Source organism: Bubalus kerabau, chromosome 1 (assembly GCF_029407905.1).
Source record: "Bubalus kerabau isolate K-KA32 ecotype Philippines breed swamp buffalo chromosome 1, PCC_UOA_SB_1v2, whole genome shotgun sequence".
NCBI classification, from domain to species: domain Eukaryota; kingdom Metazoa; phylum Chordata; class Mammalia; order Artiodactyla; family Bovidae; genus Bubalus; species Bubalus kerabau.
The window spans coordinates 14,579,602-14,602,226 of NC_073624.1; the positions used below are offsets into that span (position 1 = coordinate 14,579,602).

General features: G+C 43.5%; 1 protein-coding gene across 1 annotated transcript in view; it reads left to right on the plus strand.

Annotated features, from left to right (window-relative positions):
* GALNT8 (polypeptide N-acetylgalactosaminyltransferase 8) overlaps nucleotides 1-22,625 on the plus strand; it is a 48,300-nt gene that overhangs the window by 20,502 nt on the left and 5,173 nt on the right. The window contains exons 4-10 of the mRNA XM_055582521.1: nucleotides 10,062-10,228; nucleotides 13,523-13,706; nucleotides 15,054-15,251; nucleotides 15,944-16,058; nucleotides 19,090-19,275; nucleotides 20,879-21,016; nucleotides 22,101-22,196. Of these exons, the coding sequence (XP_055438496.1) occupies nucleotides 10,062-10,228; nucleotides 13,523-13,706; nucleotides 15,054-15,251; nucleotides 15,944-16,058; nucleotides 19,090-19,275; nucleotides 20,879-21,016; nucleotides 22,101-22,196 (1,084 nt within the window). The remainder of the gene's footprint in view (nucleotides 1-10,061; nucleotides 10,229-13,522; nucleotides 13,707-15,053; nucleotides 15,252-15,943; nucleotides 16,059-19,089; nucleotides 19,276-20,878; nucleotides 21,017-22,100; nucleotides 22,197-22,625) is intronic.

Here is a 22,625-nt window from a genome sequence, read left to right on the forward strand (position 1 = left end):
TTTATTTATTTAAACAAATATTTATTTATTTGGCTCTGCCGAGTTTTCCTTGCGGCATGCAGGACCTTTAGTTGCAACATGTGGGAACTGGTTCCCTGACCAGGGATCAAACCCGGGGCCCCGCATTAGATGCACAGAGTCTTAGCCACGGGACCACCAGGGTCTTATTAACTTTAACTTAAAGAAACTTTCCTCTCTCCTTCTGTTTTCCCTTCCTATTTTTTTTCTCATTCTGCCTCTCCTTAGTAAGTTTTTTCTACCTCCTTAATAAGTTGTAAAAATAACAGTTTTTGAAGATAAATTCACATACCATACAATTTACTAAAGTGTATGATTTAATGATTTTTAGTTTATTCATCACCATTATCAATTTCAAAACATTTTCACCTCTTCCGAAAGAAAACCTACCCATCCTAACAGGCTCTCCCCATTTGCCTACAACTTCCTCATCCTTAGGAAACCACTAATCTGCTTTTTGTCCCCATGGACTTGCCTCTTCTGGACATTTTGTATAAATGGAATCGTATAACATGGAGTCTTCTGTATGTAGCATAATGTTTTCAAGTGTCATTCATGTTATAGCATTCATCACTACTTTATTTGTCACTTTTGTTCCTTTTATGGTAAAATAAAATTTCATTCTCCAGTTGTATACCACCTCTTCTTTATCTGTTTACCAGCTGATGGACATTTGGATTACTTCCGCTTTTTGACTACTATGAATAATGCTGGTTTGAACATTTATGTACAAGTTCTTGTGTGGACATATGTCTTCATTTTTCTTGATTATACCCTAGGAGTAGAATTGCTGGACCATATGATGACTCTATATTTAAACTTCCAAGGAACTGCCAGACTGTTTTCCAAAGTGGCTGCATCATTTTCTATTCCCTCTAGCAGCATATGAGAGTTTTGATTTTTTTTAACATACTTATCAAGGTTTGGTTTTGTTTTTGATCATAGCCATCCTAGTGAGTGTGAAAGCGCAAAGCACAAGTCACTCAGTTGTGTCTGACTCTTTGCGACCCCATGGACTTTATAGTCCATGGAATTCTCTAGGCCAGAATACTGGAGTGGGTTCAGTTCAGTTCAGTTCAGTCGCTCAGTCATGTCCGACTCTTTGCGACCCCATGAATCGCAGCATACCAGGCCTCCTTGTCCATCACCAACTCCCAGAGTTCACCCAGACTCATGTCCATCAAGTCAGTGATGCCATCCAGCCATCTCATCCTCTGTTGTCCCCTTCTCCTCCTGCCCCCAATCCCTCCCAGCATCAGGGTCTTTTCCAAAGAGTCAACTCTTCGCATGAGGTGGCCAAAGTACTGGAGTTTCAGCTTTAGCATCATTCCTTCCAAAGAACACCCAGGACCGATCTCCTTCAGAATGGACTGGTTGGATCTCCTTGCAGTCCAAGGGACTCTCAAGAGTCTTCTCCAACACCACAGTTCAAAAGCATCAATTCTTCAGCACTCAGCTTTCTTCACAGTCCAACTCTCACATCCATACATGACCACAGGAAAAACCATAGCCTTGACTAGACGGACCTTTGTTGGCAAAGTAATATCTCTGCTTTTGAATATGCTATCTAGGTTGGTCATAACTTTCCTTCCAAGGAGTAAGCGTCTTTTAATTTCATGGCTGCAGTCACCATCTGCAGTGATTTTGGAGCCGCCAAAAATAAAGTCTGACACTGTTTCCACTGTTTCTCCATCTATTTCCCATGAAGTGATGGGACTGGATGCGATGATATTCGTTTTCTGAATGTTGAGCTTTAAGCCAACTTTTTCACTCTCCACTTTCACTTTCATCAAGAGGCTTTTTAGTTCCTCTTCACTTTCTGCCATAAGGGTGGTGTCATCTGCATATCTGAGGTTATTCATATTTCTCCCGGCAATCTTGATTCCAGCTTGTGTTTCTTCCAGTCCAGCGTTTCTCATGATGTACTCTGCATATAAATTAAATAAGCAGGGTGACAATATACAGCCTTGACGTACTCCTTTTCCTATTTGGAACCAGTCTGCTGTTCCGTGTCCAGTTCTAACTGTTGCTTCCTGCCTTGCCCTTTTCCAGGGGATTTTCCCAACCCAGGAATCAAACCCAGGTCTCCTGCATTGCAGGCGGATTCTTTACCAGCTGCGCCACAAGGGAAGCCAAGTGGTATACAATTGTAGTTTTGATTTAAATTTCCCTGTTGTCTAATTATGCTGAACATTTTTCATGTGTATACAGGCCATTTGTATATTTTCTTTGGAGAAATGTCCATTTAGACACTTTCTACTTTTAGGAAGGCATTTGTCTTTTCATTATTGAGTTGCAAGTGTTTTTTAATAGGAATTTGCCAATTTCACCTAAGTTTTTAAATTTGTGGGTGGATAGTTGTTTATAGTATTTCCTATTTCCTAATTTTCCTTGTAACATTTTTCTTTGACCCAATGACTATTTAAGAATGTGTTCTTTAATTTCCACCTATTTGTGAATTTCTAATATCTTTCTGTTTTCATCTCTCGTGCCACTTTGCTTGATCAGAGAATCACACTTCTTATGAATTTATTCTTTTAAAATTTATTGAGGGTTATTTTATGCTCTAGCACACAGCCTCTCCTGGAGAATGTTGCATGCACAGTTGAAAGCAACCTGCTATTGTTGTGTGGACTGTTCTTACGGACGCCACTAGGTCTCTCTCGTTGGTTGCAATGCTGTTTAAGCCTTACATTTCCTCGTTTGTCCTTTTTTTTTAAAGACATTTTTTTATTTTATTTTTTTTTGGCTGTGGTGGGTCTTTGTTTTCGCACACAGGCTTTCTCTAGTTGCAGTGAGCGGGGTCTGCTCTTCCTCGTGTTCAGGATTCTCGTTGCGGTGGCTTCCCTCGTTGTGGAGCACAGGCTCCAGGCACATGGGCTTCAGCAGTTGCAGCATGTCGGTTCAATAGTTTCAGCTTATGGGTTCTCAAGTGCTGGTTTCAGTAGTTGCGGCATGTACTTCATTGCTCCGAGGCATGTGAGGTCTTCCTGGAATAGGGATTGAACTGGTGTCCCTTGCATTGCAAGGTGGATTCCTAACCACTGGACTACCAGGAAAGCCCTCCTTGTTTATCTTGTGTTTAGTTGTTGTATGGGGCTTCCCTGGTGGCTCAGACAATAAAGAATCTGCCTGCAATGCTGGAGACCTGGGTCTGATCCCTGGGTCTGGAAGATCCCCTGGAGAAGCAAATGGCAACCCAGTCCAGTATTCTTGCCTGGAGAATCGCATGGACAGAGGAGCCTGGCAGGCTGCAGTTCATGGGCTTGAAAAGCGTTGGCCACGACTGAGTGACTAACACTCTCCTTTCCACTCTCCTTGAAAGTAGGGTATTGAAATGGCCAGGGGTTGTTGCTGATTGGTCTGTTACTCCCTTCAGTCTGTCAGGTTTTGTTTCGTGCATTTCAGCACTCTGTTGCTGGGAATATATGTTTAAAATTGGCATATCTTCCTGATGGTTATATCCTTTTATGGTTACAAAGTCTCTCCCTTTATAACTAGCAATGTCTTTATTTTACCATCTATTTTGTCTGATATTAGTATAACCTCTTTAACTTTTTATGGTTGCTGCTTGCTGATATATCCTTTACTTTCAACCTACTTGTATCTTTTGATCTAAAATGTTTCCTAAAGATAACATACAGTTGGACCTTTTTTTAAAAAATGCAATTGGACAATATTTACCTTTTGATTGGATTGCTTAATTCACCTACAATCATTGTTTTATTGACATAGTCGGATTTACCTCTGGCATTCTATTTTTGCTTTATAATGTCTTTCATGTTTTCCCTCTGTTCCTCCATTACTGCTTGTTTTTAACATTAAGTGGCTATTTTGTAATGTAACAGTATAATTCTTCAAATAATTTTTCAGTATATTTTATAGTTGTTTTCTTAATGGTTGTTCTAGGGCTTGTCACATGCATCTTAACTTATCAGAGTCTATTTAGACTTATTTGAGTGAGATATAGGAAGATTATATTTATAGCTCTATTCTCTCTTCCTCCTTTTTTTCTATTATTTGCATACATATTTCAAATTGTATGGTACAAACTCCAAAATATACTATTATAATTACATTACATAATTTTATGTCTATTAAAGAAGATGAGAAAAAAGGAGAGGAAGTATAAATTTACAGTGTGTTATATTTATCTTATTTACCATGTCTGATTCTCTGCACTTAACTCCTGTAGATTCAATTTACCATCTGGTGTTATTTCCTCACTTCAATACAGTTTTGCTCCCATCCATTTCTTTTGTGCTGTTTTGTCAAGTATATTAAATTGCTATATGATATAGTCCCAATAATACAATTACATACACTTTAAAAAATACAATTGCTTTTAAAATTAGTTAAGAGAAGAAATATACTGTCTTTTATGATTACACAGTTACCTTTACTGGTGCTCTTTGTTTTTGCCTGTGTGTGTATGTGTGTGTATTTGCATTATGGCCCCAAATCATTTGCTTTTAGCCTAAAAAGACCCGCAGACTTAGAGAATGAACTTAGGGTTACCAGATGGGAAGGAAAGAGGAAGAGATAGTTAGGAAGTTTGGTCTTAACATGTATGCGCTACTATATTTAACATAGGTAACCAGCAAGGACCTACTGTAGAGCACAGGGAATTCTGCTCAATATCATGTAACAATCTAAATGGGAAAGTAATTTGAAAAATAAGAGATAACTGAATCACTTTACTGTATACCTGAAGTTATCACAACATTGTTAATCAACTATACTCCAATGTAAAATAAAAAGTTAAAAAATGTTAAAATAATAAAAAAACAAGTATAAAAAAAACCTTGTATTTCTTTTAAAGTAGTCTGCTGCTGCTGCTAAGTCGCTTCAGTCGTGTCCGACTCTGTGCGACCCCGTAGACGGCAGCCCACCAGGCTCTCCCGTCCCTGGGATTCTCCAGGCAAGAACACTGGAGTGGGTTGCCATTTCCTTCTCCAATGCATCAAAGGGAAAAGTGAAAGTGAAGTCGCTCAGTCGTGTCCGACTCTTAGCGACCCCATGGACTGCAGCCTACCAGGCTCCTCCGTCCATGGGATTTTCCAGGCGAAAGTACTGGAGTGGGGTGCCATTGCCTTAAAGAGGAAATAAAAGCAAGTAAACCTTGAGAGAATTTGTTGGTAGACTACTTCCAACAAATTCTCTCAAGGTTTACTTGCTTTTATTTCCTCTTCACATTTGAAAGATGTAAGGTGCTTTGTTGACAGTCTTTTTTCTTTGGACAATTTCAGTATGTTGTCCCATTACCTTCTATTTTTATTGTATTTGATGAGATGTCAACTCTTAATATTGTTGAGGGTCTCCTTGTATGTGGTGAGTCATTTTTCTCTGACTACTGTCAATATTTTACCTTTGGCTTTCGGTATTTGGACTAAGGTGTGTCTGGGTGTGCATCTCTGCATTTCTCCTACTTTCCTTGGAACCTGCCTCAATTTCATCATTTAAGTCTTTAGGTGTGTGGATAATATGCTGAGATCAGTGGGTAACTGACGCATTTTGGAGCATTAAGGTTGAATTCTAGAGAGATTAAGTCATGAAACTGCTTGTTAGAAAGTATTAGTGTGGATGCAGACTATGTCTGATTCAAGTACCCTTCTATACTTGAATAACATGAGTCATGTCTGCTGCTTACAAATCAAATGAGTGCTCTTCCTTCCTGCTGACCATAAAAAAAAAAAAATCCATGTGGCTCTGATGGATGGATTCCAGAACTAAGGCATCCTGGAAACCACCACACTTGGCGAACTACAGGAAGACCACTCCCTGGACTTTTAAAATTTTGTTTTATTTACTATTTATTTTTGACTGTGCTGGGTCCTCACTGCTGCATGAGGGCTTTCTCTAGTTGTGACAAGCTGGGACTATTCTTTGTTGAGGTGCGTGGGTTTCTCATTGCGATAGCTTCTCTTGTTGCAGAGCACAGGCTGTAGAGCACGGGCTCAGTAGGTGTGGCACATGGGCTTAATTGCTCTGGGGCATATAGAATCTTCCCCCATCAGGGATCAGACCTGTGTCCCCTGCATTGGCAGATGGATTTCTATCCACTGGACCACCAAGAAAGTCCTCCTTGGATTGTCTCTGAGGAAGAAGTAATTTAGTGATTCAGAACCATCACATAAATTATAAGATAATATGAGGACGGACCTTCTGTGTCTGCTACTGCTGCTGCTGCTAAGTCACTTCAGTCATGTCTGACTCTGTGCGAACCCATAGACGGCAGCCCACCAGCAAGAAGCAAAGTGGTGGTCACTACTGGTTTCCCCAGTTTTTCGGATGGTTGTCTGATACCAGAAACATGCCAGCCCTGGCATTCTCCAAGTGGTCACATCCTCCCTTTAACTTTCAGAGACCAGAGAAAGGCCATTCAGGGGAATCAATAAACTTTATTGAGTTTTAAGTAGATCCTGCATGCTCAGTTGCTTCTTTCGTGTCCAACTCTTTTCAAGTCCATGGACTGTAGCCGGCCAAGCTCCTCTGTCCATAGGATTCTCCAGGCAAGAATACTGGAGTGGGTTGCCATTTCCTCTTCCAGGGGATCTTCCTGATCTAGGATCAAACCCATATCTCCTGTGTCTCATGCATTGGCAGGCAGATTCTGTACCACTGAGTCACCTGGGAAGCCCTAAGTACATATTAAGTTCCAACAAACAAACTCATGGAAAGGCAGGTCTTCAATAGTTAATCTTTAATAGGGAGTTCAGAAAAATGCCATGACCAGTTTAGTTACAAAACTTGCAGGGCCCGGTACAAAATGAGAACGTGGGGCTTGTTATTTAAAAATTACTAAAAAATATTTCAAGATGGTGACAGCAAATTATCGAGTTAATTCACAAGTGTCAGGACCTGTGTGCTTGCACAAGTCACACACCCAGGAATCTGGCCTTGCTGCCCACCTAACTTGCCTCAGGAAACCCCAATGTATCAATAAAAAGATGTTTGGCAATTGTTGCACGGGTACATATCAGTTTATTTGCTTTCCACAACAGCAGTTTCTGGCAAAGTTGTGATTTGCATACACCTTATCTTTCTAGTTCTAACATGTGGGATCTGGCTGTGGCGCTAGTGGTAAAGAACCTGCCTGCCAGTGCAGGAGACATAAGAGACATGGGCTTGATCCCTAGGTCAGGAAGGTCCCCTGGAGAAGGGCATGGCAACCCACTCCAGTATTCTTTCCTGGAGAATTTTATAGACAGAGGAGCCTGGTGGGCTATAGTCCATAGGGTCGCAAAGAGTCAGACATGACTTAAGTGACTTTGCACACACTTATAGCTCTAACATCTAGAAATTGCTCACCTTATATATTTCTCCCTTTGTACCCTCCTGTTGCTAAGGGTGAGTGAGCGCATGTGGGTGTGCAGAGCTGTATCTGCCTCTCTGTGACCCCATGGACTGCAGCCTGCCAGGCCCCTCTGTCCATGGGATTCTCCAGGCAAGAATACTGGAGTAGGTTGTCATTTCCTCCTCCAGGGGATCTTTCTGACCCAGGGATTAAACCCACATCCCCTGCCTCTCCTGTTTGACTGGTGGATTCTTTACCACCTGGGAAGCCCACTAAGTGAGGGGCAATTGTAATTCTATACTGGAAGTATTTGCTAAAGATTAATTCCTCCAGCTGTTAACCAACCAATGAATATTTTTTAGTATATTTTACTGCACTATCCAATATGGTAGCACCAGTCACATGTGGCTATTTAAATTAATTAAAATTGGATTATATTAAAAAGCAGGTTTTTTTTAGTTTACATAGCCTTGTTATAATGCTTACTAGCCACACGTGGCTAGAGTAGCTCACAGTGAACAGCATGTTCAGAACATCTATATGACAGTAGGAAATTCTACTGGACAGAACTGGTCCACACATGACAGTCAGGTGCTAGGAAACAAGGAGAAAGGAGAGATCCTTCTTGCAGACTTCTGTATGCTTTTCAGTGTTATTTGAAATTCCCTGCATGGCCTTTTGGAGTCCCTTGATGTGTCTCCAGAGTCAATCTCGATTACTCTGCATTTCATCAATGTTGGAGTGGCAAGAAAAAGGAGGAACTGATTTGGGGAGAAAAGCTTAGACTATGAAATTCCTCTTTTTAATTTTTTTTCCAACTTGTGTTTATTTATGTTTTACTTTTATGTTCTGTTTCCTGATTTCTCAAAGCCTTATAATGTTCCTTTTTGCCTTCCGAGAATTTGTTTTTTTGACAGTTCTGTAATCAGAGGAAATGTGTTCTAATTCTTTAAAAAAATTTTTTTATTGGAGTACAGTTGCTTTAAAATGTTGTGCTAGTTTCTGCTCTAGGCAAAGTGAATCAGCCATGAAGTGAAAATTGAAAGTGCTAGTCACTGAGTCATGTCTGAGTTCACCCCATTAGTTATGTTCACACCGTTGGTTATTAGGGAAATGGAAATCAAAGCAATGGTAAGACAATACTTCATACTCTTGGAAGGCTATCATCCCAATGACAGATAATGCAAATATTGTCCAGAACGTGGAGAAAAATTGAAGGCATCATTTATTATTGGTGGGAATGTAAAATGGTGCAGCCACTTTAGAAAACAGTATAGTAGTTCATCAAATTGTTAAATATAGAGTTACCACTTGACTTAACACTTTCACTCTTCAGTTCTGTTCACTTCAGTCACTCAGTCTCGTCCAACTCTTTGCGACCCCATAGACTGCAGCTTGCCAGGCTTCCCTGTCCTTCACCAACTCCTGGAGCTTGCTCAAACTCATCCATTGAGTCAGTGATGCCATCCAACCATCTCATCCTCTGTCGTCCCCTTCTCCTCCTGCCTTCAGTCTTTCCCAGCATCATCATGTTCTTCTCTAATGAGTCAGCTCTTCACATCAGATGGCCAAAGTATTGGGAGCTTCAGCTTCAGCATCAGTCCTTCCAATGAATATTTAGGGTTGATTTCCTTCAGAATTGACTGATTTGATCTCCTTGCAGTCCAAGGGACTCTCAAAAGGATCCTTCTCCAAGGATTTTCACCTAGGGTTAGGTGTGTGTACAAGTAAAATAAAAACATGCCAACATAAACACTCATTCAAGAATTTTCATAGTGGCATTTATAACAGCCAAAAAGTAGAAGCATGCTAAATGTCCGATATGGGACAAACAGATAAATATGTGACATATCCATGCAATGTAATATTATTTGACAATAGAAAGAAATGAAGTGCTGACATGTGGTACAACATTGATGAACTTTGAAAACATTATTCTAGGTGAACACAAAAGACCACATATTGTATGTTTCCATTTATACAGAAAGTCCAGAATGGGCAATTCTATAGAGATAAAAAGTAGATTAATAATTGCCTATGGCTGAGGGGGAATGGGATTGTGGAGAAATGAAGAAATACTGCTAATGGATATGGGGTTTCTTTCTAGCATGATGAAACTGTCCCAAAATTAGATGGTGGTGATGGTTGCCCAACTCTGTGAATATTATTAAAAAACAATGAATTGTGCAGTTTTAAATGGGTGACTTTTATTGTGTGTGAAATATATCTTGATGAGGACGTTAAAAAAGAGTAAGCCGGTGCCTCACATGTGGTAAGCATTTACTAAATGTAAGCTGTGACATTTAAAACATGTGTCAAGCACACTTCTTGGGACAGTTTGCCACTTCTCTATAGTGGTGAGGTTGAGGCATGTGTCCAAATGATGGGAGGTCTGAGAACATGGGGAAAGGGAGGCAGAAAGAGGACTGCTGGCAAAGAAGCTACTTTGGGGCAGGGGAAGGAACGGGAATTCTTTGTGGGGCAGGTTGACTGTTCAAGGGGAAATGTCTACTGATGATTAATCAAAAAGAAATGAAGTTTATCCTCACAACAGGAGAACTTTGGACAAACAAATGCAAAATCTTTCTACTGTGATAAGCAACCGGCAGTTTCCCTTCCTAACGAGTTTGAGAGCTGGTGAACTGATTGAATTATTATAACATCCTATGTAGTGAAGGGGGACTTCGGAGAACAATGTTTAAGTAATTAAAAGAGTGATATGGTTATTATAAAAGGTCTCTTACAGGTGCCATTGGAAGCAGTATCCTTCACAGCTCCCATCTCTCAGCGTCATCCTCATATTCATGGATGAAGCTCTGTCTGTCATCCAGCGAGCCATCACCAGCATCATCCAGCGGACCCCGCCTCGACTGTTGAAGGAGATCATCTTAGTGGATGATTTTAGCTCAAATGGTGAGCAACTTGATCAAGGAATAGTATAAAAAATGACCGTATATGGATTGTGCTAGGATAAAGGGGTTTTAGCTTAGCTTCCCAGGTGGCACTGTGGTAAAGAATCTGCCTGCCCACACAGGAGATGCAGGAGATGCCCATGCAGGAGATGTAGGAGGTGCAGGTTCAATCCCTGAGTCAGGAAGTTCCCCTGGAGGAGGGCATGGCAACCCACTCCAGTATTCTTGCCTGGAAAATTCCATGGGCAGAGGATCCTGGGGGATAACAGTCCATAGGGTTGCAAAGAGTCAGACACGACTGAGCATGCACACCCTCCCCCCCCCACACACACACATGAGGACAGAAATTTGGGTTTCTCATGGAGGGAAAAGAGAGGGACTGTTTATTGACTGTGCTGGGCACATTAATCTTCCCATAGTCGAGACAGGGGATGATCCTCTTGGTCACACAGAAGAAGAAACTAAGAGAGAGAGGTCACACAATGTGCTGCAATCACGTGGTCAATCTGCAGTCAGTCGGGCCCATGCACCATGAAGGAGACCGCAGGAAGAGAGGCGGGTCCAAAGGAAAACCCCAGATACCAGGAAGAGATTCAGAATCATCCCCTAGGAGGAAACCCCAATCTTCCTGGGTATTTAAGCCAGGACAGAAGGGAGCTCTGGGTGCTGAGACTCTCCACAGTGGCTGGGTCTCTTGCTCAGGCCCTGCCCTCTCCCCCAACCTGGTCCAGTCCCCCCTGAGATGACATGGGAAGTGGAAGGCAGTGCACTTGAGTCTTCACTTTATGGAATCTCAGTTCCTCCCTTACAAGCTCTATCCCTTGAGTGACTTACTTCTCCACTAGTTTCCTTATCTGCAAAGCACGGATGTTGAGAATAATCATGATCTCATGGACTAGAGTGAGAATTAAAGAGGTAGTAATAGCAGTTAACATCATTTATTCTAAATACCTTATGTTCATTAAGTATTTGAAGCCAAAGAAAGTTCTAGGCTGTTCCAGACCCTATGTATAACACAACCTGCTCACTTGGGTCAGGAACCCATTTGTGTCTTCCAAGGGGATAATTTGTTTGGGAGGGCATGGCAGAGGGAACTTTTGGTCATTCTTTGACTGGTGTCATTAGGGCAAGCAATCACCTTCTCTCTCAGTAACCATGGAAACAGCAGCCAGTTTGAGCCTGCACTGAATTATGTATTGTGTTAAAATCTTTTTCGTTTGTGTTAAATTGAGGAAAATGATCGGAAGTCTCTACCACATCAGCCACAGGAGAAGCTTACTACTCATGTGACTTTAGGTGGTGGCGAGTCTCTCAGTTACTTCATGTCTCCAGTGTTGCCATCTGTAAAATAATAGTGCTTCCTCACAGGGCTGTTTGGGAATTAACACATGTAGAGTCCTCAGCCCAGGGCTTGTCCCTAGTAAATGTTAGCTAGCGTAATTCTCCTTGTCCTCACCAACAATAGTAGTATGATTGAAATGCTACACATTGACATGAGAGGTGTACCCACTTCCTTTGTCCCTTCTAGATATGAAGCTTAATTTGCATCAAGTTAAATATTTCAAAGGTCAACGGATTTAATCCAAGCTTTTCAAAAATGATAGGAATACATAGACATATTTTTTAAAACAGAGGAGAGAGAGAAGAAGAAACTGTGAACAGTGTGGAATAGTGAATCTTGTTTGTATATTTTGGAGATTGTTGTTCAATCATTCAGTTGTGTCTGACTCTTTGTGACCCCATGGACTGCAGCACACCAGGCTTCCCTGTCCATCACCATCTCCTGGAGCTTGCTCAAACTTTTGTCCATTGAGTCGGTGATGCCATCCAACCATCTCTTCCTCTGTCATCCCCTTCTCTTCCTGTGTTCAATCTTTCCTAGCATCAGAGTCTTTTCCAATGAGTTGGATCTTCACATCAGGTGCCCAAAATATTGTAGCTTCAGCCTCAGCATCAGTCCATCCAGTAAATATTCAGGACTGATTTCCTTTAGGGTTGACTGGTTTGATCTCCTTGCAGTCCAAGGGACTCTCAAGAGTCTTCTCCATCACCACTGTTCAAAAGCATCAATTCTTTGACACTCAGCCTTCTTTATTTGGGGGATAAACTCATTAGATAGAAGCTGAAAAGTAGATTCATCTGGGCATTCCATCCCAGTTGAGCCTCAGCAGGTCAAATAGGAATATATAAAAGAAGATGAAACAATTTCAGTTGTTTATGTGCTCTCTGTAAAATCTTGAGAGTTTAGCGGTGAAGACGATGTTCCAGGCTGTATCTGCGATGTCTGTCCAACAGCAACCCTACGTTAGTTAGGTCAGGTGTGTCCCATTCATTGAAAAAAAAAACTTTTATTGGAGTATAATTGCTCTACAGTGTTGTGTTGGTTTCTACTGTACAGCAACATAAATCAGCTATATCCCCTCTTTTTTGAATTTCATTCCAATGTAAGTCACCTCAGAGCACTGAGTTCCCTGACCCAGGGATCAAACTCATGTCTCCTGCATTGCAGGCAGATTCTTTACTGTCTGAGCCACCAGGGAAATCCCAGGTTCTCATTAGTTATCCATTTTATATATAGTGTCATAGTGCATATATGTCAATCCCAGTCTCCCAGTCCATCTCACCCACATTTTCTCTCCTTGGTGTCCATGTTTGTTCTCTATCTGTGTCTCTATTTCTATTTTGCAAATAAGATCATCTATATCATTTTTCTAGATTCCACATTATGTGTTAATATGATATTTATTTTTCTCTTTCTGACTTACTTCATTCTGTGTAATAGTCTCTAAGTCCATCCATGTCTCTGCAAATGACAGAACTTCATTCTTTTTTATGACTGAGTAATATTCCATTGTATATATGTACCACATCTTCTTTATCCATTCCTGTTGATGGACGTTTAGGTCACTTCCACATTCTGGCTATTGTAAATAGTGCTTCAGTGAACATTGGAGTGCATGTGTCTTTTCAAATTATGGTGTTCTCTGATCCCATTCATTCTTATAATAATTTCTCAATACACTTAAAGTACCTGTAACAGTGCCCAACACAGCAGTTTTACTGTGCTAACATAGTTTAACCTCAAGAGAAAGATTAGGAATGGGAACATTAATTCTGAGGATGGAAGGCAGAGGAGAAGCTGGTGTAGAGGAAAGACTCTTTTCTCAGTCAAGGCTGTAGAACTGCCCACCCTATGCTGGAGGTAGTCCAACCATTATGGTATCCTAGTATAAAATTTCTGCACCGTGTTGATTATTGCACTCAGAATTTCTATAGGTGTGCCTTTGGTTGGCAGGAGAATTAAAGGCAGACTTGGATGAGAAGATTAAGCTTTACAACCAGAAGTATCCAGGACTCCTGAAGATAGTACGGCACACGGATAGAAGAGGTCTGGCTGCAGCTCGCAACACCGGCAGGGAGGCGGCCACGGCTGATGTGGTTGCCATCTTGGATGCTCACATTGAAGTGAATGTTGGGTGGTAAGTCTCCAGGGGCTCCACGTGGGGAAGCGGAGAGAAGAGAAATTGTAAATACAATGAGTAGAGACGGGATATTGTGGAAGTAGGGAAAGTCAGAACTTAAGAAAAGGGAAGCTCCAAAAACAGGATGTTTCTATTCAAGGACTTTGGTTGCCTACAGGAAGTAGTCTAGAGAAAAAACAATAGGCTTGGAGTATTGACAACTGAATACAAACCCTGACTATGCCAGATATTTTGTGACTTTGAATGAGTCACAACTTAGGGCTTCCCTGGTGGCTCAGCAGTGAAGAATCTGCCTGCCAATACTGGAGATGCAGGTTCGGTCCCTGGCTTGGGAAGATATCCTGGAGTAGGAGATGGCAATACACTCCAGTATTCTTGCCTGGATCCCCAAGGACAGAAGAGCCTTGTAGGTTACAGTCCATGGGGTTGCAAAAGAGTCAGACACAACTTAGCAACTAACAAACAAATTACTTTATCTGTAAAATGAAGAGACTCAGTTCAGTTCAGTCGCTCAGTCATGTCCAACTCTTTGTGACCCCATGGACTGCAGCATGCCAGGCTTTCCTGTCCATCACCAACTTCCAGAGCTTGCTGAAACTCATGTCCATTGGAGTCAGTGATGCCATCCAACCATCTCATCCTCTGTTGTACCCTTCTACTCCTGCCTTCAATCTTTCCCAGCATCAGGGTCTTTTCCAGTTAGTCAGTTCTTCACATCAGGTGGCCAAAGTATTGGAGCTTCAGCTTCAGCATCAGTCCTTCTAATGAGTATTCAGAATTGATTTCCTTTAGGATTGCCTGGTTTGATCTCCTTGCAGTCCAAGGGACTCTCAAAAGTCTTCTCCAGCATCACAGTTCAAAAGCATCAATTCTTCAGCACTCGGCTTTCTTTATGGTCCAACTCTCACATCCATACATGAAGAGACTACCTTTTGGTAATTCTTAAGATTTTCCCAGGAAGTTACATGATATGAAGAGCTGTGTTATTCAAAGTATGTGGGGAATCAGATAGTAAAGAGATGTTATTTTGGAAGCAGGGAGACTCAAGAAGTAAGACAAATTCAGGCAGATGCTGATAGCACTTCTCACAGTGGCTTGGGGGTGGTACTTGGGTACCCCAGTTTCAAATGTGCTCTTGACTGGGGTCAGCTGCCAGCAGCCCCAGCTATTTCTCAAACCTGCAGATTCTCGGGACTCTGGAGAGTTCTGCCTACTAGCCAGTGTGGCCTGAGTGAAGAAGGTGGTCAGGGTCAGGACAAGGGGATGGGATGGAGCAGCTTTGTCTGCTCACTTTGACTATTATCCTCAAATCCCACCTGGGTCTGTTACACACCCTTCTTGCAGGGCTGAGCCCATCTTGGCTCGGATTCAGGAAGACCGCACTGTGATCGTATCTCCTGTGTTTGACAACATTCTTTTTGACACCTTTGAACTGATTAAATATGCACTGGCAGTTGACGGGTTTAACTGGGAACTCTGGTGCCGCTATGATGCACTGCCGAAAGCCTGGGTTGATCTCCACGATGTCACTGCTCCTGTGAGGTCAGTCTGCATGAGCTCGGGAAACTTGATTAGTCTGGGGGAAGTCAGGGATGAATGGTCTGGGCTTTGTTTGTTCTTGGTGGTAGTCTTAGGAGTGGGGTGAGAGGAGCAGAGGAGTTGGGGTGAAGGACAGGGTATAGAGAAAAAAAAGAAGCAGATCTCTTAACCGATAAGGACCTACTGTAGAGCACAAGGAACTCTGCTCGATGTTATGTGGAAGCCTGGATGGGAGCGGAGTTTGGGGGAGAATGGGTACATGTCTGTGTATGGCTGAGTCCCTTTACTGTTCATGGGAAGCTATCACAACGTTGTTAATTGGCTATACCCCAATACAAAATGAAAGGTTAAAAAAAGAGCTGATCCCAGAAAAGAAATCACAGATACTTTGGCTATTTAAGGAATTTTAAGCAAAATAAAGCAAAGTGTATAATGTTTTAGAAAGCATTTCATCCCCTTTAAGCATTTATCAGGCTATGAAGTAGGGATACCAAGATGGATTTCAATATAATCTGAGACAGGAAGGCTCCATGCACTTAGTTCAGTCTGAGGGTTTGGGGAAAGCCTTCAGGATAAGAAGAAGCTTTGGTAGAGAGAGTTTCAAAGGCTACATCATTGCTGAGCTTCCTATCTGTCACCTTCATCCTGATATTCTGCGTCCAGGGTTAGTGACTCTCTTGCCATGTGCTCCACAGAAGTCCTTCCATCATGGGCATCCTGGCTGCCAACAGGCTCTTCTTGGAAGAAATTGGCTCTCTGGATGGTGGGATGCTGACCTATGGAGGAGAGAATGTGGAACTTAGCCTGAGGGTAGGTATGTTTCCATTCTCATTATGGGACAAAGCAGAAGGGTAAGGTAGAGGACCTCTGGAACCTTGGAACAAGGATGGATGCCATTGGCTCAAGAGGTGAACAAATTCTCATGTTTCCAGGTCACTAAGGAGAGGTTGTGGAACTTCTAGAGTGGAGCGTCTTGGTATAGGTCTGTATAGTCTGGGAGATATTGCTGGAAAGATGGTGTCCCTATTTTCTTGAGGACTTCAGGCATTTTCCAAACATCTCCTGACATACACCAACTTTGGGGCGGGTGGTTCTCTGCAAGACCAGTCAGAAACTGGAATGGGCAGAGAGACCAGAGGATAAAGATGTGTGGGCAGCCAATCTGTCCCCCTATGGACAGTCAAGCAGCTGACAGGATGACATGAGTTCATGTCCATTTTCTTTCATGATCTGTTCCCCAGTTTTGTTGTTTAGTCCCTAAGTCGGGTCCAACTCTTTTGCATCTCCATGGACTGTAGCAACTGAACACTTGAGTGGACTGTAGCCCTTCTGGAACTTTTGTCCATGGAATTTTCCCAGGCAAGAATCCTGGAATGTGTTGCCATTTTCTTCTCCAGGAAATCTTCCTGACCCAGGGATCGAACCCTCATCTCCTGCATTGCAGGCGATTCTTTTCCCATGAGCCACCAGGGAAGCTTCAGTTTATTTCTCTCCTTAGAATGACAGTGCAGGTCAAACGTGATAAATAACTTGAAATGATTTATAAACGTGTGAGAATTAGAATCCTTGTTTGATTTCTGTGACAGAGGCCAAAATAACAGAGATTTAAATGAGATATAAATTAATTCCTGTAACAATTTGAACATGAGCAGTTCAGGATTCAGATGACAGTTCCAGTCTTCCCTGGTGGCCCAGTGGTAAAGAATCTACCTACAACCCAGGAGACCGCCTACAACGCAGGAGACGTGGGTTTGATCCCTGGGTTGGGAAGATCCCTGGAGTAGGAAGTGGCAACCCGCTCCAGTATTCTTGCCTGGGAAATCCTATGGACAGAGGAGCCTGGCTAGCTACAGTCCATGGGGTCACATGAGTTGGACATGACTTAGTGACTAAATTACCACCAGCAGGGTGTTGGGAGCCAAGTCTCTTCCATCTCATTGTTCTGATACACTCAACGCCACATCTGTATTCTCATCGGTATGAAGAGAACAGCTTCTCAGGTGGCTCAGTGATAAAGAACTTGCCTACCAAAGCAGGAGATGTAAGAGATGCAGATTTGATCCCTGGGTCAGGAAGATCCCCTGGAGGAGAGCATGGCAACCCCCTCCACTCATCCCAGGCTCCTTTGTCCATGGCATTCTCCAGGCAAGAATACTAGAGTGAGTTGCCGTACCCTCTGAAGAGTCATTCTTCCCCTTTCTTGATAAAACAGTTTACCCGCATTCAGCTTCTGTGGTTTGTGCGTGTGGCCATTTGCCCTTTCAAACCTCTAAGCATTTGCTAGGATGTACATTTCTCTAGGAACAGACCTTGGAGAACATCAGAGCTGCATGTGATGTTTTATTCTGACACCTAGAGGCCACGGCAGTGATGGAGCGCCTGGATGTGTATAAATACAGATGGAGTTTTGGTCTGATGGGGGAGAAAGTACACCCACTCTGGTTCAGCACCTTGTGTATCCCTGGCACTGTGCCAGGGCATCACAGAATCCTTCTGGCTTTGTCATTTCTTAGCTGGTAAGGGTGGGCCCATTACCTTAATAGGAATAATCATAATACCTATGTGGTGAGGACTAACTTCCTGAAAAATGTCAGGATGGTTTGTGATGCAAAGTAAGCTACTATAATCAGAAACTTCCTGTTTCTTTTCGTGTGTTTCAGAGAAAGAGGGAGGGAGTGGAGGGTGGGTGTGTGTGGGGACGTCTGGCAAGTGGGAATAAATTGAGACAGAAAAATCTGAAAGCTGTTGGTCTAGGATAACCCCTCCCAAGGTTTTTTAACTGAGCCACTGGACCTGAGATGTTCAGGGATTTGCAGGCATGAGTGCGGTAGGTTGCTAACCGCTGCTGGAAGGGCTTCCCTGGAAGCTCAGACAGTAAAGAATCCTGCAATGCTGGAGACCTGTGCACAATCGCTGGATCGGGAAGATCCCCTAGAGGAGGGCATGGCAACCCACTCCAGTATTCTTGCCTGAATCCCCATGGACAGAGGTGCCTGGCGGTCTGCAGTCCATGGAGTCACCAAGAGCTGGACACGACTGAGCGACTAAGCATAGTAACTGGACCAGCTAGTATTTCCCAGAAAATGCAGCTCACTTGGACATCCATGAAGAGAACACACTCATCATTAGATGTATCTTCTACAGGGATGAAGTAGTAAATCTACATCTACTAGTTCTATCGTCTACTGGGACAAAGACAGTATTTTTAAATATTTTAAGCCACATATTAGAATGTATGGACTGACAAGTATGTGTGTTTCCATCAGGATAAGAAGAAAGAATGTTAACGACTAGATCATAAGTCAGGGTATCTCTTGGACAAGAATTACCTGTATTAGTTATCAATTGCAGTGTAACAAAATTATCACAAACTTAGTGGCTCAAAGCAAGATCCATTGATTATCTCACGGTTCCTGTGGGTCAGAGCCTACACCTGGTGGGATTTCTGGAGCTTCTGAGTGACAGGAGAGGAGCACTATTTTTTCAATGAATAGGTTGGGAGGCTCATAGAGACAGGTAGAAGGACTGAATTTACATTCTGTTAAAATTTTTTTTTTTAATGTGGACCATTTTTTGTCTTTATTGAACTTTTTACAATATTGCTTCTGGTTTATGTTCTGGATTTTTGGTTACCAGGCATGTGGGATCTTGGTTCCCCGACCAGGGATCAAACCCTCACCCCCTGCAGTGGAAGCGTGGAGTCTTAACCGCTGGACTGCCGGGGAAGTCCCTACACTCTTTAAAAAGTGGTTCTGAAGAGTGGTGTCCCCGTCAACAGGCTGTGCTCTTACGTCTGTGTGTCCAGCTTGCCCGGGCGATTTTGTTTTTCCTTCCCTTGCAGGTGTGGCAATGTGGAGGTAAGATTGAGGTCTTGCCCTGCTCCCGAGTCGCCCACCTGGAGAGACACCACAAGCCCTACTCTTTAGACCTGAGAATTCCCTTGAAGCGGAACGCCCTGAGAGTGGCTGAAATCTGGATGGACGAGTACAAAGACATGGTCTACATGGCCTGGAACATACCTCTCCAGGTTCGTCCTGGATGGGACAGAAGCTGAGAAGGATGGAGGAGGAGGAAAGGGAGGTGGTCCTGGTGGGAATGGGAAGGGACAAGAGCCCAAGCTTAGTCTGCTCACTGCACGATGGGCCAATGAATCCAAGAGATGAGGTGTTGAGGCAGGGAATATGACTTTATTCACCAGAAAATGGCAAAGGAATGTCTCAAAATAGCCATCTTATGCCGTCTGGATGTCCTGTTCTTTTATAGATCAGAGATGGAGGGGAGGAAGGTGAGGAAACAAAGTAAAGAGGCCATTAATCTCACAAACATCTCCTAGGACTGCAAGCCTTAGGCAAGGAGTGTGTTAATTTCTTCCTTCCTGCCATCCACAGGTGGACAGGTTTCTCAACAAAGGCACTTTAAGAGTCAGGCAGAGTGGCAGGATTCTCTGAGGCAGCCCATTAGGTGTGATTATAACAAGAGCAAGGGAAAGCAAGTCAAAGAAGCAGTTTCAGCCTGGAGTCAGAATTGGCTTCTCTCTGCAACAGGGCCACTCCAGCCCTAAAGACCTGAAGTCACGTCCTCCCTGTGAGGGCAATGGCATTCGCGTTTGTGTCCCAGGACTAAGTTTCTGGCATGCACGGCTATCATCACGTAGCTCTGGCATAAGGTTTATTTTTTATTATTCTAAGTTTACCAATGAAGAAGCGGACACACCACACAGAGAATGGAAGGGGAAAAGTTGGTTAAGGTAAGAAGGTCCTAAGAGCAGAGATAGGATTCAAACCAAGGAAACTTCTAGATTCTGTGCTCTTCATCCATCATCTATACCAGGGGATTCCTTGTGGGGCAGGAGTGGACAAGGATTCACTGTCTTAAGAGGAAATGAACACAGCGGTGGGGTGAGGAATGGTGGTAGAAGGCCATGTAATTCTACTGGACACACGTGAACAAGGAAAACCTCCTTGGCTAAGGTCACATGGTTGGCCTTAGTCCCTGAGGCTGATATGACATGCTGTCTCTGTCCCTGAGCTGCGGCTCTGGGTTCAAGCATCCTTCCACTTTGATTCCCCACAGACACCACTTCTAGGACGTCTCCTTTAACCTCCCAGTCTTGCGGCCAGCATGCTCCTTTTGGGAGCCTTTCCTGGCCATCATGAGAACCATTTTGTGCCTGATTGATGTGCATATCATCTCAAACAGGAGCAGTCTGCATCAGCTTGCTACTGATGAGACATAAACCTGGATACGCAAACCTTGAAAGTGCCTCTGAGACCAGCAGAAATTCCTAGGGGTCAAGCTTCTTCCAATTTCCCTGGAAAACTATACATGATAAAGGTTATCTTACAGGGAATCAGGAAAATACTTGCTTCCCTCCTGCACTATCTGTTTCCCTGATGCCTTAGTGGTAAAGAACATGCCAGCCAATGCAGGAGACACAGGTTCGATTCCTGGGTCAGGAAGATTCCCTGGAGGAGGAAATGGCAACCCACTCCAGTATTCTTGCCTGGGAAATCCCATAGACAGAGGAGACAGTCCATGGGGTTGCACAGAGTCAGACACATCTGAGCACACCCACATGGTGGAGTCCAGGGTGTTACAGAGTGCAACCATGTTCCATGTTTTCTTTGCAGAACTCCGGAATCGATTTTGGAGACATTTCTTCCAGAATGGCACTCCGGAAGAAACTGAAATGCAAAACTTTTGACTGGTATCTGAAAAATGTTTATCCTCTCCTGAAACCAGTCCGCAGCATTGTGGCCTATGGAAGAGTACGTTTTAGGAAACTGCATTGCAGGTTTTAAACATTTGCCTGTAAAAGATGAAGAGATCTGAGACTCATGACTTTCCGGACAAGGGTTTTCAAAACCCATTCCCCCCCATTCTCTTCCTACCCCCAACTCTCTCTTCCAACCCTCTTGGTTTTCTTTCCTCTCTCACTCTCCAGTCTCCTTTTCCTTCCCTCTGTCTCTGGTTCCTTAGCTTGTAAACATCAGCCCTTGCCCTGACCCTCACAGTTCCTCAGTCCACCAGGGTGTGTGGCCTCACCCCCCTCAATGCGGGTGTAAGAGCCCTTCCTTTACCTGTGCTATAACGGTCTGAGGAGTGGATGTTCCTGTTGTAGCCATGTATTCTGGGAAACAAACTCACTCAGAAGGACATTGCAGATAGTGGAGTTCAGTTTATTACACCGCGGGCCCAAGGCAGAGTCTCCTCTTAGCCAAGGACCCCGAGCAGTTTTTGTGAAAACCTTATATACCCTAAGTGTACGTGCCCAAACCCCCCTCCCCAAATTCCCTGAAACTAGTCTGAACAAAGGAAAAGAAAGATACAATCAAAGTTAATCCGTGATCCGTATGCCTTAAGCCTAGGTAGCTAACAGTGGACAATTATCAATAAGCCTGTGGTCATACTCCAATAAGCATAATAGAATTTATGATTCTATTTGGTTACACAGATAATTAGGGTATTTTTTTAGGCAATGGGGAGTCTAGGTACAAGCCCTGGGTCTCTTCCATCCGGGGGGGTCTGGTTTTCCAGTTGGTATGTCGTTTCCCTAGGTACTGGAAGTACTGGACATATAGCTCAAAGTCCACAGCCCGGCCCAAGATGGAGTCCTGCTTTCAAGATGGAGCCTGTTCTGTCTCTTTCCTGCTTCATTCCCAGGAAGCGCATCACAGCAGAGTTTCACTTCGGCATTTGTCTAGTGCTTAGAAAGTGGCTGCCAGGATCTCAAACCCTTGCCCCTTTTGGGTACTCTTGGAGTACTGGCAAAGGTGCAGGGCCCTGGGAGGGTCAGGGAATGTCCTTCTCTGCCTCTTTCCAACCTTGTTCCTCTGTGGTTTGCTCCCTCAGATGAAAAACACGTTGGATGAACGCGTCTGCCTGGACCAGGGAGCTGTCCCAGGCGACACCCCCATCATGCATTACTGCCATCAATACAGTCCCCAGGTATCGTCCTGCTCCGGCCCCCTGGTCAGTCTGTTGTGGCTCAGCCCCTGGCAGGTTTGGACTTGGTGTTAGGTGATGTGGAGACAGGAGCTGAGCAGCCTGGGTAATCGGTCAAGGAGAAGCCCAAACTTGTGCTTTGTAACTCAGCCCTTCCAAGCTCACCTGAGAGGTCATTCCATCTCAGGTACAGGAAGGGTGCGTAGAAAGACTGCACTCTCTATGGTAATACCTTCATTGAAAACAACCTCCAATCCCTTCCTTTCCTCCTCCTCCCCTGCCCCCTTCCATCCTCTTGCTGCCCCTTGTGTGCCTTGGAAGGTGGAGAGGTGATGCTCCCTGTGGCTTCTTCCATAGAGAAGGAAACAGAGGGTTAGGGAAGAGAGAAGCTGAATGGAAGCCCCTCCATGGGGTAGGAGAGATTGGGGACCA